Source organism: Rana temporaria, chromosome 1 (genome assembly GCF_905171775.1).
Source record: "Rana temporaria chromosome 1, aRanTem1.1, whole genome shotgun sequence".
Lineage (NCBI taxonomy): Eukaryota > Metazoa > Chordata > Amphibia > Anura > Ranidae > Rana > Rana temporaria.
In genome coordinates, this window is record NC_053489.1 from 122,825,147 (window position 1) to 122,840,055 (window position 14,909).

Here is a 14,909-nt window from a genome sequence, read left to right on the forward strand (position 1 = left end):
GAAGAAGGATGGTAATACCAAATCCTGGTTCAAATGAAAACTGGATATGACCTTCGGTAGGAAGGATGAGGGCGGAGAACGACCCTGTCCTTATGAAAAACAAGATATGGTTCCTTACAGGATAAGGCCGCTAGCTCCGAAACTCTTCTTGCGGAAACTATGGCAACCAAAAATACTAACTTCCTTGTCAGTAGAACCAAAGGAATTTCAGCCAACGGCTCAAACGGTTGTTTCTGTAAACTTGACAGAACAAGATTTAAATCCCACGGACAAAGCGGGGATTTAACTGGAGGTCTAATACGTAAGACCCCTTGAAGGAAGGTCTTAACCAGCGAGTGGGTGGCCAGCGGCCGCTGAAACCACACTGACAGAGCAGAAATCTGTCCTTTGATTGTGCTTAATGCCAATCCTTTATCCACTCCTAGCTGGAGAAAACTTAATACTCTATCGATGGTAAATTTGCGAGAAAGCCATCGCTTGGACTCACACCAGCCTACATAGGCCTTCCAGACCCTGTAATAAATCACCCTAGAGACCGGTTTCCTGGCTCTGATTAGGGTAGAGACTACTTTCTGAGACAGACCTCTACCCCTGAGAATCAGGATTCAGCTTCCAGGCCGTCAAATTTAGATGCCGTAAGGCAGGGTGGAGGATCGGACCTTGCGATAGCAGGTCTGGCCGTAGAGGAAGAGTCCAAGGGTCTCCCACTACCATCTTTAGGATGAGTGAGTACCATGCCCTTCTGGGCCATGCTGGAGCTACCAGGATGACTGGTATGTGTTCCACCCGGATCCTGCGCAGCAGGCGGGGTAGTAACTGGAGCGGGGGAAACGCATAAAGAAGTTTGAACTGATGCCAAGGGCAAACCAACGCATCGGTTCCGCAGGCCATCGGATCCCTTGAGCGGGATATGAACCTGTCTAGTTTCTTGTTGAGTCTCGATGCCATGATATCCACGTCCGGCACTCCCCATCTTTGGCAGAGTGCTTGAAAGACTTGTGGATGCAGAGACCATTCCCCCGGCCATAGAGTCTGGCGGCTTAAGAAGTCCGCCTGAAAGTTGTCCACTCCTGGAATGAATATTGCCGATATGCAGGGCACATGCGCCTCTGCCCATAGGAGAATCAAGCTCACCTCTCTGAGTGGCTTGACTCCTGGTTCCCCCTTGGTGATTTATGTATGCCACGGCCGTGGCATTGTCTGATTGAATTCTCACCGGGAACCCCTGCAATTTTGACGTCCAAGCCCTGAGGGCTAGTCGAGCAGCTCTGAGCTCCAAGATGTTGATGGGCAACTGCTTCTCTGGCTTTGCCCAAGTACCTTGGCGAGTGCAACCATCCAAAATTGCTCCCCAGCCCGTCAGGCTGGCATCTGTGGTCACTATCTTCCAAGCCACTGGGCTGAAAGACTTCCCCTTCAGTAGATTCTGAGGGTCTAACCACCAACACAGACTTTGTCGGACTCTTGATAAGAGCGGCAACGGGATATCCAAGGCCTGTGGCCTTCTGCTCCATGCTGACAGGATGCTGCCTGTAGGATGCGAGTGCTTAGAACCAGTAGGATTAATTCCTTGATGGCTTTTACCTTCCTCAGAGGTAGGAACACTCCTTGTTGTTCTGTGTCTAATCTCATGCCGAGATATTCCAACTGCCTTGTGGGCTGGAAAGCTGACTTTTCTCGATTTAGGACCCAGCCGAACCTCTCGAGGTATTGGACCGTGAGGGCCACTGCTCGCTCCAAGCCGGGAGACGAGTGGTCTATGACTAGGAGGTCGTCCAGGTATGCTAGGATCGTGACCCCTTGGATCCTTAGCTTGGCTAGGATCGGAGCTAGGACCTTCGTGAACACCCGGGGGGCCGTAGCCAACCCGAAGGGAAGCGCCACGAATTGGAAGTGACGCGAAGCCACCATGAAGCGTAGATATCTTTGATGTGGCTGATAAATTGGAACATGAAGGTAGGCATCCTTTATGTCTATGGACGCCATGAAGTCGTCCTTCTGGAGTGTGGCAGCTGCTGACCGCACGGATTCCATCCGAAATGAGCGGATCTTTAGATATGCATTTACCATCTTTAGGTCCAAAATTGGCCTGACATCTCCATTGGATTTTGGGATGATGAATAGGTTGGAGTAGAAACCCAGCCCCTGTTCCAGGACTGGTACCTCTACTATTACTTCCTGGGAAAGTAGATGATCTAATGCCGATCTTAATGCGGCTCCCTTTTCCGGATCGTTTGGAATCCTCGACTTCTGGAAATGAGGAGGAGGAAACCTTAGGAAATCTAATTTGTAGCCTGTGGCCACGGAAGACCGTACCCACTCGTCGGGAATGCTGGCTTCCCAAATCTCTGAAAAGAGTCGCAGCCTTCCCCCCACCTTCGTGGGTGGGGGCGCCCCTTCATAAGGTTGGCTTGGGGGCTGGTTTTGCTGGTTTGCGAAACCACTGCCTTTTGCCTCTAACAGCCTGTCCTTGTGATTTGCTGTTGAAGCCGAAGTTTGCTTTTGCAGGAGGCCGTCGATACTGCTTGGCATTAGAGGGCCCCTGCCCAGGGGAATACTGTCGTTTAAACGCAGGCCCCTGAACCTTCTTCTTAGTTGGCAAGAGAGTACTCTTGCCGTTTGAAATGGTCTGAATGTATTTATCTAGGTCTTCTCCGAAGAGTCGTCCTCCATGGAAGGGGAACCCTACCAGGAGCTTCTTGCATGGGGGCTCAGCCTCCCAGCTTTTTAACCATAAGAGTCTTCTCATATGGATAAGGGATAACGATAAACGTGACGCTTGCTGGATAGAATCCTTGATTGCGTCTACCGTAAAACATATGGCCTTAGGGACATCCGAAAATTCTTCTGCCTGCTGGGCAGGAATAAGTTTAAGCATCTGCTTAAATTGATCCGATAATGCTTGAGCGACCCCAATCGCAGCCACAGCTGGCTGTACTACTGCCCCTGCAGTAGTGAAGGAGTTCTTAAGTAGTGCTTCCAAGCGCTTATCAACTGGATCCTTGAACACCTGTATGTTTTCTACAGGGCATGTTAACGATTTGTTAACACATGAGATGGCTGCGTCCACTGCAGGAGTAGCCCATCTTTTGGAAAATTTTTCTTCCATAGGATATAGGACAGAGAACTTCTTAGGTGGTAAGAAGATCTTATCTGGCTTGTTCCAATCTTGGAACAAAACTCCCTCTAATAGAGGATGGATCGGAAACACAGCATTGCTTTGAGGCGCCCTCAGTGAGCCCAAAGCTGAAACCGTCGATACCTGGAGATCTGGTACTGGCAAGTTGAATGCCCTATGGACCAAGTCCGACAATCCTTGAATCCACCAGCTCTCCCTCAGGGAGACTGCCCCAGACTCCTCTGTATCCGGATCCTCGATCCCTGAACCTACTTGGTCCTTGTCCAAGAGGTCGTCCAATTCCCCTGAGGAAAGGACCTCCTCTTCTGAGGGTCCGCGCTCGGGCGACGGAGATCTATTCCGCTTACTGCCCCGCATAGCTGCGGCTATCATTTTACCCATGCTTTTCTGCATCTCTTTTAAAGAGGTGAGTAATACCTCCTCCGTGACCATCTTAGGGTTGGACTGACCCGCGTCAGCTCCAGCCCCAGATCCCGATGGCCCCAAGGCTCCCTGTGGGGAAAGCAGCGGCATAGCTTTGTCCGAGACCTCAGACTCTCTGGGGGAATCCCCACCTCTTGTACCCTTGTTTTTTGATGCCATGGTACAATACCGAGGTACACCTGCTACTTATTGGTACCTGGGACTTATAAATAGTTAAATGCCCAAACACCTGTTTGGGGGATAAAAAAAATGCTTCCTCTCCCCTAGATGACACTTTTTTTTTTTTTTTTTTTTTTTCAAATCTAGGAAAGAAAAAACATTCTGTCCCCCTGAGTAGTATTGCAAGAAAAACTATGAGATGGAAAAGAAACAGCCTATTCCTAGGCTTGAAAACAGTCTTTCTGAAGACTGCAATATTCTTTCTGGCCACTGTGTGTCCTCGGCGCCCCGTGCTTGCCGTTCTGGTCTTTCCTCCTCAGTTCCAAAGTATTGAATGAGCTATATGGAACAAACAAGGAAGGGCCGCCCCTTCCTTAAGCCACTGACCCGCCCTTCCCCCCCAGCAATCTCAAACAGGAAATGCCCCTCCCGACAGGGGGGGGGGTGGGGTTGGGAGGAAGGGACCTCTCTGCTCCAGCAAACTGCAGCCTGCAGCCTGGAACCATGAGGAGGTCAGCGTTTTGCCTGCTTTGCAGGCCGTGAGGAGGAAGACTGAATGGAGCATCGCCTGGAGGCTTGCAGGTAAGCACAGCTCTCTGACACACACATATACTTTTATATCACACAGGCCCCACTCAATGCTTTTCCAACACTACAAGGGAGGTCACATCTTATGGGGAATAATACATATAGAGCCATCCTATCTTTATGATATGTGACTAGTTTGCCAGATGCAGTGCATAACTTTAGGCATGTCCCCTGTGACCCCCCAGAAAAAACCTGCTAAGAACCAAGTTCCGCAAGTTTTCCCCTCACTTACCTGCTCCATGCCGCAGGACTTTGCCAAGCAAGAGGCCCAATCTTCCCCCATCTCGATGGGGATGTCTAGACCTTCAGGCCCTGGGTTCCTATGAAGGATCCACTGTCCTGGGCCCATATAGCACTCTGGCAACAGAAACATTAGGCACCCAAAGGTTTCTAAGTTCTGGGCCCAGGGTCCAGCTCTCTAAAAAGAAAAGCATTATGGGCTATACCCCAAGGGTTTGGGGTCCGGTTACTGACCACTTTAGCGCTGAGGCTTTTTTGGACAGAACCGGTTAGCTCACCTAATCCCAAGGATGTGGAGGCAAGCTAAACCATGACTAACACCTAAGACACTGGCGGAAAAACTGAGGTACTCCTCCTATGGGAGGGGGTTATATAGGGAGGGGCATTTCCTGTTTGAGATTGCCAGTGTCCATCACCTGAAGGTACTCCATATAACCCATATAGTAATGAATGCCGCTCTGTGTCCCGTGATGTACGATAAAGAAAAAAGCCCATAACCCCAATCGCATTCTGCGATCCACCAATCAAAACCTCCTCCAGGTACCCAAAGCCAGATACAAGTCCAAAGGAGATCGAAGATTTGCAGTCCAGGGACCTCCCCTGTGGAATGCACTACCAACCACCATCCAACTGGAGTCGGACCACTTGGCCTTCAGGAGAAAGATTAAAACCCATCTCTTCTGAGGTCAAGGGGTTCCTTACCCATGAAATGGATACAGCGCCCAGAGGCGATTCAGTTCGCATGTGTTGCGCTTTACAAGTCTCTCGCTCTCTCTCTCTCTCAGTAAAACTAAAATGAACAAAGCTAACAGAAATGATCAAAATTGTGTTTTGATGTTGCCATCTCTGACCTTGCTGCCCAGGGTACCTTACTGTACATGGCAAATGCCATATCTCTTATTACGAATGGCAGCAGAAACTCATCCTACAAGTCCTCACTCGTAAACCCAAAATGCTGTTCTGATCTCATATTTACAAGAGAAAGTAAAAATAAAAAATAAAAAACTTGCTTAAAAACTGATTACAAACCTAAGAAATGATCTCTGTAGATTTGTAAAAATGACTGTTTCAGAAATATGAATCTAGTTTTGTGCCTTGTGGGAAAAATTGCAGATTTTAATTTAAAAATGCTACTGAGCAAGAAAGAAAATTTAGTAGCTGTAAATGAGTTTACATGCTCTGCAGCACTTAGCAAAGAACATAAAGCTTTTTCCAAATGCATCTGTTAAAATTTTTTATTTTTTTGGGGAAATTATGGTACAAATACATTTTTTCCCCCTGAACAGATGGAGAATAATCAAATTGTAATATATACAAATTTCTGGCTCTTAATTTAGATGCAGGCTGAAATACTCACAGCAAAGTGATTTGATCTAAGGGGAGAGATTACAGGCTGTAGGAAAAACCTTGGCCACTGAGCGACCACCGATAGTTGTATGGAGTGGATCTATGCTGCACATATGGAGAGGCATATGCTAGCTCATTTTCATAACTAGCTCTGTGTGAGTAAGGCCGGCCTCATAAATGGAAAAAGAAAAATCTCACGAAAAAGACCTTTCTTATTTATTTATTTTTTAAATAATACAAACAAGTCTAAAAGCTTGTACAGAACGTACCACTTAATTATTAGTCAATAATATTTACAGTACGAATTTGGATGTGAGAATCTAAAAAGTAAAATAAAATCACAAATCTAGGCATATCACATTCAGCATGTGATTAAAATTGCATAAGTGGAGGTTACCTTCAATTAAAACCTCACGTCTAAGCAAAATGTAGCAGCTGAAATTGTATGCTAATATTCACATTTCCTACAAACGTTAAGCTTGTCCCCATCACCTTCACCGCTTAACCCGCTCTATTAGGCCTCGTACACACAACCGTTTTCCTCGGCAAAATCCATCAGGAAAAATGTTGGCAGAGCATTTTTGCTGAGGAAAACGGTCGTGTGCATGTTTTTCGTCGAGAAAACTGTTGTGGCTCTCGACAAGAAAAAAAGAGAACATGTCCTCTTTTTTCTCGTTGGGAGTCTCAATTTCCTCGTCGTGTTCCTCGTCGGGCTGGTTTACGACGAGAAACACGTTCGTGTGTATGCTTAGAAACCCGCGCATGCTCAGAATAAAGTATGAGATGGGAGAGCACCTTTGGTAAAAGTAGCGTTCGTAATGGAGATAGCACATTCGTCACGCTGTAACAGACTGAAAAGTGCGAATCGTCTCCCACCAAACTTTTACTTAACACGCAGTAACATGAGATTAGCAAAAGCAGCCCCAAGGGTGGCGCCAGTGGAATCAAACTTCCCCTTTATTGTGCCGTCGTACGTCACTGCGTTTGAGAACGACAAGATTTTGTCTTTACAGTGTGTATGCAAGGAAAGCTTGACAAGATTCTCGTTGAGGAAAACTACATTTCTTTTACGACGAGATTCTCGGTCGTGTGTACGAGGCCTAAGTCTTTATACTGTATATAATAGACAGCTTGCTTTAATAACCAATAAGAAGGGCTGGGAGGGGTTAAATTAGACATTTACTAGACAAAGTCAAAATTTGCATTAAGCCACTTTATCTCCAGATAGTCATTTTGAAAATAGGTTTTTACTGAAGATAACCTGACTGTATACATTTTTCATAATTTGGTTTGGTTTAACTGCCTAAATGTAAAGCAGTATTAAGCACAAAAGCAAACATTTATTATATTGCAGCTTATTCTTTGATGTAATGGCAGCATTTGTGTTCTTTCATTTATTTTCATTTAGTGATCTGGCCAGTAAGTCTGTTGTTTTTCAAAAGAACAAGCTTTCTTATAGATGCATCAGTTTACACAAACCATGAGACAAACAATTTAACACTGGCAGAGATGCTGACAGTGATCAGCTTTTATTTATTCATGTAAAACCATTATCTTAAAAGAAAAAAAACTGTTTTCTGTAACTGAATATAAAGTGTGAGCTGGGATTTGGCTTAAATTAGTTGTGATTTAAATAACAACAATGGCCTCTAATGACATAACAAAAAGCCAATCCTAATGGTATTTAGCAATCTCACAGAGTGCGCCTGTCTATGCACCATGAAAACTTGGGGCGACGCCTAAAAATGTTTAGGACTTTATTAAAGTAGATTTGTTTGATGCATTTTTTTTACTTATAGGAATAGGTAACTGAGAGATACCTCTCTACCTTAATTTACCATTGACCTCTATCTCCTCGGAACTGCAGTAAACAACTAAAGGAAGTACAAAAAATTAAGCATAGGGGTAATCAACTGATAGAAATCACCCTACTCTATGCTCCTAAATTCAATCTATTATTAGACTAACTATGTAACTAAATATCTAACCCACTGCATAATACTTTCAGGGGATTGCTGACAGGAGAACCCGAGCAGAGTGATGACCTCAACTACATGGTGCTTCTTCATCATTGGTCAATTAAGACTGGGGGCAGTTTTTTGGTCAAGCTGTAGTGCTAAACTATGTTGTAAAAAAGAAAGCATGTTATGTTATCTAGTAGGAGTGAGTGCCTTGAGAACAAGACTGGCTAAACAATAATTGCATATATTTTGGCAGGCGAGACAGTTCAAACATATGTGTTTCAATGTCATAAATTGTTATTTTTCAGGAAATCATCTTTAAAATAAAGCTGTAACAGGGGTACAGAATTCAGGATAAGCACTGGGTAGCATGCACCATGAGGTGCCTCACAATACCTCTTTTACATAGAAATATCTGCTGAGCCCTGCAGAATCACCTATGCAAACATCAACTTTCTGAAGTTCAGAATTTATATAAACTTTTGGAAGGTCCCCTTAATCACCTTGTGACAAATCTTACTTACTGTAATGAGGAGGGGAATATACTGGGATTTACTTTCTTTAACCAGTAGAGTAAATCTTCAGGTACTGGTTCTGAAGGCTGAGCATGGTGTTCATCAAAACTATTCTTAACTGCCCTGCAATAACATTGAAATGACATGAGATACATAAAATAAATACTTCACAATCACTAAGTATTAAAGCACACAATGCACTTCACTCTATCTGAATATACAATTCTGAAAACCCCTGAAATACGTTATATAGTATTACATTATATTAAATTGAATGGCCACCGCCTTCCTTTTCTTAACAAAACATTTTTTATTTATTTTTTATGATGTTTCCCACAAGGTGTGAACACTTACTAATATAGAATGGTAAAGCCTGGGATTCTGCATACATGACAATGTAATGGGTAACTGGAACAGCTGTATTTGAACTGGGAAAACCATAAGAAATATCAGTGTGACTATTACAAATTATACCTACCTGGTTTAAATGCCTACTTAATAAGACAAAACAATGTTCAAAGTTTATAAACAAAAGACCGGTTCACCTTTCATCAAACTGTCTGGAGGCTGGACTGTGATTAACAAGAGTAAAAAGATTCCTTGGCACTGGAGTTCAGTGGATATAAAAATATACCCCTAGGGTGGTACAGTAGGGGTATAAAATGCTCCAACAATGATAGTGAGTATGTCATGATCACTTAAGTGCTCCTGCTCTCTTTTCCAACAGCCATGAAGGCTCAATGTCCTGTGGTACTCCTTGTTGTGATGTCAAGGCTAGGACTGTTTATGTACTATTGGGCAGGAGGTCCCTGCACACAATAGTAGCTGAAATAGATTACTAGTGCCCAGTGCCACTCTGGCACAGAGTATATTTAGGTCTTTATCAATGCAGGGGCTTCTTTATGGCAACCAGCAAGCTGTAGTGGTAGTTTTGATACATTTGTCTTGTTTACAAAAATCAAGCATAAGCAGGAAACCTCTGTTCAATCTGCAATCAGTGGTCACTATATTTAGCACATCAACATTATATTCAGCACAAATAAATGCAGACGGATAACAACAATACAACTATTCAATTGTCCTTCAGTGGTTTCTACTTTTCCATACTTCTGTTCATCAATCTAGTGAAGAATAGTTATTTGACCAAATATGTACTTTGAGTCTGCTAGAAAAAGTCTGGACATTCTCCACTGATCTTGCATTAACAATGTGTTTTCTGTAAACTATAAAGATTTCATCAGCTCCTAATATACTGTAACTGCCACAGCTGGCACCAACAATAATTTTTTTTGGTTAAAGCAACTCGCATAACACATCATCCCAATTCTAATGTTTGGTTGAGCAACAACTGAACCCTTGACTGCATGACATGAGCAGATACTGTTTGACAATATTCATTAATGAGCAGCTATACCTAACAAAGAGAATACCTAGTGTGTATATATATATATATATATATATAGATAGATAGAGAGAGAGAGAGAAGCCTCAAAAATCTGACACAGTAAAACTAACACCACCTGCCAAAAAGTTTTGCACCATCTATATCATCGTGGAAAAGTCTGTGAAGACTTAATGAACTTCTCCAACTGTACCACAATAAAATAACTGGCCTTTTCTGTTCAGCGGCTTTCTTATTTTTTTACAGCACATGCACATTTACCAGCACAGGTGCATTGATGTGAAGTATTTCAGGAAAAAGAGCAGATGTTTTAGAAATCATAGTGAAATCCAGTGTTCTTTAGAGTATACAGAGAATAACGCTCAGATAAGGCACAGTCATTGTCAGGTGGCTTTATTTCTCTGCCACTCATCACCTCACATCAGCTTTAGATTGTCAATTGCCTATCCATGTTACTTAATAAAATGTGAACTTATATCGTGGAGGCAAGCTGACAAAGATTCTTTCTAGCCTCAAAAAGAATCTTGAAGTAGACATTTACCACTATAACGGTCAAATATAGCAGATTTACTGCAATCCATTCTTGAATGAGATTTCATATGGAATTTTATTTCCCATCACATGGAATCCAAATGATAGAAAGGTGTGTTTTTTTTTGTTTTGTTTTGCTTATCTATTTCCTTTATATAATGTACAATTTAATGAAATTCATATTAGTAAATCTACCTCATGTCTAATTATTAGCAACACGTGAATGTGTGTCTATTAGTTAGTTAAACCATGATTATTAAGTCATCAACTGATCATAGTGTTCATGTATAATTAATGCACAAATAAAGGTTTGTATTTGTGTTACATAAGGAAAATGTAAGGCAAATATACAAAAAGGTGTGAAACTCCACTTAAATTTAAATTTAAAATTAAAGTCTTGGATGGAGTGGAGAAGGGTTTTTATTCCACTACTTTATCTTTACTGCAATTTTTTCCCCTTTGCATTTAGCAATGAATTCTACACTGACAGCAGGTCATCTTCCACCAATCTGCAATAAATCTGCAACTAGCAAAATGCATGCATTTGATCATCTATTGATTTGTCCTCTAATGAAAATTTTACCTTTTAGTGCATTAATTTTTAAATACCTAGATGTGGCTGTTTGCTAATACTGACCCCCTTAGGACAAGTTTCAACAGATCATTTGAAAACAATAATATTAAGCCAAATCCCTTTGTGGGTGTGTCCAGTTCTAATTATATTTTTTCTTTTGTACATTTTTTTTTTTAATAAAGGTTATACACTAAAACCTTGGTTTGCGAGCATAATTAGTTCCAGAAACATGCTTGTAATCCAAAGCACTTGTATATCAAAGCATTTTTTTTACAGGGTATAAGAGAGAAGAGACGCGCCAATAAGTTGCTAAATGTTGTACCTTCATTAAATGTAACTATATTGCTACACTTAGAGGCTCCTCTCTTCTTTATTATACTCAGTTGTGACATGACGTCACTCTTATATCAAGACATTGCTTGTATATCAAGGCAAAATTTATTAAAACATTTTGCTTGTCTTGCAAGACAATCTCAAACCAAGTTACTCTCAAACCAAGGTTTTTCTGTATAGTTTTACAAAAACAAAAAAAGAAAGATAGAAATCAAAACACAACAAAGCGTCCACAGCCTTACATTCCCATAATATGGTATCAATAGGCAGTATCCCCAAGCAGGCATATACAGAAGAATGCTACAATATTGGATAGGCATATAAAAATTAAATTAAGTACATATCCAGGGAGTATATGTAATGCTGATTTTTCCCCTCGGCTCACATAGGAGAAAAGAGGAGCAATAAAGCTCTATCACAAACTAAACAAAAACAAAAAAATTATACCACTGCCCTACCCAGTTTAATTTTATATATACATTTCAACTAAAGCATGCCCTCTTACAGTGTGCAACAACCATATACACCAGCTAGCCAAGCATTCCAGTAAGCATCCAAGTATATACCTATGCCACCACCTTAAGGGATCGAGTAACTCACTTGCAGTATTAAGAGTGAAGTATCTGCATGGACACTAAAGTTAAGGGAGCCAGGATGGGAACCTGCAGCCAAGGGTCCCACAGCTTGTTAAATTTGTGTGGGATATCTCGTTGTAAAATTTGACGCATTCTGAGTAAAGTAGAATTTACCTGCATACGCCAATTCTCAAACGTAGGGGGGGAAGAGTAGAAAGCCAAAAATTGTTTGTAATACATTTCCGGGCCAGGAATAAGAATCCAGTAATGTGAGTCCTAGTTTGTGGAGTAAAGTTTGCCTCATCCAAAAATCCTTGTACATGTTAGAGGGTCATTGTGCAGGTTTATCTGGAATCGATAACAAAATGCCAGTAGCTCACTAGCTTGGGGCATCTCCAAAGAGTGTGTAGAAGATCTGCCACATCTATGACAATCTGGACTTGCCCTGCGGTTACATTGATATAGCTTTTGTGGTGTTTTATACACCGTTTGTATGACAAAGAGTTGGGACAGTCTTTGCTTAGGTGAAAGGCACACCATGACCTGCTCTAAGACAGCTTGCCAAATCTCCCTGTCTAGTGCCCCAATATCCCTAATGATACACTAATGAAACCTGAAGGGGAATCCCTCTAATGCACACAGAGAGGGCTTCTGTTAGAAAGTGCCCCCAGGCATACTACAGGAGATGGTCAGAGACTGCAGTCATGGTACAGGAGATGGTCAGAGACTGCAGACATAGCTCAGGAGATGGTCAGAGACTGCAGACATAGCTAAGGAGATGGTCAGAGACTGCAGATATAATACAGGAGACAGTCAGAGAGTGCAGACATATTACAGGAGATGGTTTAGAGACTGCAGATATAATACAGGAGATGGTCAGAGACTGCAGTCATAGCACAGGAGATGGTCAGAGACTGCAGACATACTACAGGAGATAATGGCTGATCGGCCCTCTCACCTTACCCAGCGATACAGCAACAACGGTTACTCTGATCAGGAGTCAGCTCACTCTGAATTGCCCATGAATACTCCACTGAGTAGAGTCCAGATCTACATTTTAGCAATGACTCAATTCCTTTCTCGGCCAGGGATGGCGCCAGGCTGTGTGGCTTTCCCTCTGGTGGCGCAGGGCAGCAGGGTTATCTCTCTGATGGCGTTCTCTCAGCACTGTCCTCTCCCTCTGGAGTCCTGGATGCACTTCCCTGAAAGCTTTCCCGGGCTCCTGGCTCTCTCTCCCATTCAGCTGTGCATGCTGTGTGGGCTGCAGTTTCCGTGTTACAGTGGGGCTGCCAGTCCTCAGGACTATATGTCCCACAATCCTCTTCTCTGCTCCTTTTTTATTCTATTTCTTCCCTGGCCAATATGAAGGCGGGGGAAGCAACATAGTAGGCGGCTGTGCTAGCAAGCGCTGCTCACTAGTACAACAGCGCAAGGAGAGGGCGAGGGAGGGGGGAAAGAAGATCGAGCAGCTGTAGTGGCATCACTAGGGTTGATGTCACTCCCCCTCCACCAATTATAGTCGCTCCTCAGTACAGACCCCCCCTTAGGACAAACCACCCCCCTCCATTAGTACAGAGACCCCCCTCAGGAGAAAACACCCCCCTCCAATAGTACAGACCCCCCTCAGGACAAACCACCCCCTCCATTAGTACAGACTCTCCAGGACTAACCACCCCCCATTAGTACAGACCCCCCCAGGACAAACCACCCCCCCTACATTAGTAGAAACCCCCCAGAAAAACCACCCCCCCTCCATTAGTAGAGACCCACCCATTAGTACAGACCCCCCTCAGGACAAACTCCCCCCCTCCATTAGTAGAGACCCCCTCACAAACCACCCCCCTCCATTAGTACAGACTCCCCTCAGGACAAACCACCCCCCTCCATTAGTACAGCCCCCCCACAAACCACCCCCCATTAGTACAGACCTCTCACAAACCACCCCCTCCATTAGTACAGACCACCCCACAAACCCCCCTCCATTACTACAGACCCCCCTTCATTAGTACAGACCCCCCTCTATTAGTACAAACCCCCCCTCAGGACAAACCCCACTCGGGTGGCAGCTGGAGAGAAGAGGACAGTGTGGAGCCATGCCGCCTGGGTGGAGAAGATCGTGACATAGTCCAGAACAAATGCCGGACCATCCTGCCCCACCCTGCCAAGGTGAGGAGGAGGGAGGGGTGCACTCTGGCGCTTGAGCGCCCCCACCTCTATGGCGCCTGGGTGAACTGTACCCCGCGCACCTGCCTCAGATGGACCCTGGATATAAGTACTTTCTTGTCTATACTGATCTATAAATGGGGTAGAGATTACTCTTAGTCCTGGAACAATCATTTTTTCCATGGAAAGGTCAAAAAACATATACCAAAAATAAATTATTTGGTTCTCGGGTCTAACAGGTGAGCCCCAACCCACAAAATGCTGCAATGTGCAGCCAAAAAGATGAGTCTTGTTTGATGAACAACTAGTCCCCCTCCATCTTTAGGTAATTGCAAAATAGGTAAACAAATTCTGGGATTTTTACCTTTCTAGATAAGCATTCTAAAGAGGGAGTCTATATTGTTAAAATTTATGAGTGAGCTATACTGGCGAGTTGTGCATTATGTAAAGCAGCTATGCTGTCCACATCGTTTTAGGAAGATTTGCCTTCCCTACAGACAGAGGTAATCTACACCAGGCTTTACTCTTAAAGGAGTTGTAAAGGAAAAAAATGTTTTGCTCAAATGACTGTTTACAGGGTATAGAGACATAATAGTTAACTGATTCCTTTTAAAAACGATTAAAAATAGATAACAATCAATCATATAATGTACCTGTAGTTTCAGTTTCGTTTTTGCATGTTATCCTGCCTCTGTGCTGTATAGAGCCATAGAGAAGTGATGGTTTGGAAAACGAAACTAGAAGCTCCCAGTACTGTGGTCCTCAGGAAACAGACAACCAGGAAGTGTCCAGAACAGAGCAGAATTACAGAAACATCAGAGCAAAAATGAACAATGAGGACATGAAACCAGGACTGCAGTAAGGTAAAGGAAGCTATTTAGCTAAAAAAAATAAATCTTTTAGTGACCCTTTAAAGCTTAGATTTGCTCAGTATTAGCTGTAAAATATACTTTGAATAA

At 43.2% G+C, this 14,909-nt stretch overlaps 1 protein-coding gene across 4 annotated transcripts in view; it reads right to left on the reverse strand.

Annotated features, from left to right (window-relative positions):
* Positions 1 to 14,909, reverse strand: part of KIAA0825 (KIAA0825 ortholog) — a 559,317-nt gene that overhangs the window by 334,139 nt on the left and 210,269 nt on the right. For all 4 annotated transcript variants that reach the window (XM_040342242.1, XM_040342235.1, XM_040342259.1 and 1 more), the window contains exon 12: positions 8,382 to 8,495. In XM_040342242.1, the coding sequence (XP_040198176.1) occupies positions 8,382 to 8,495 (114 nt within the window). The remainder of the gene's footprint in view (positions 1 to 8,381; positions 8,496 to 14,909) is intronic.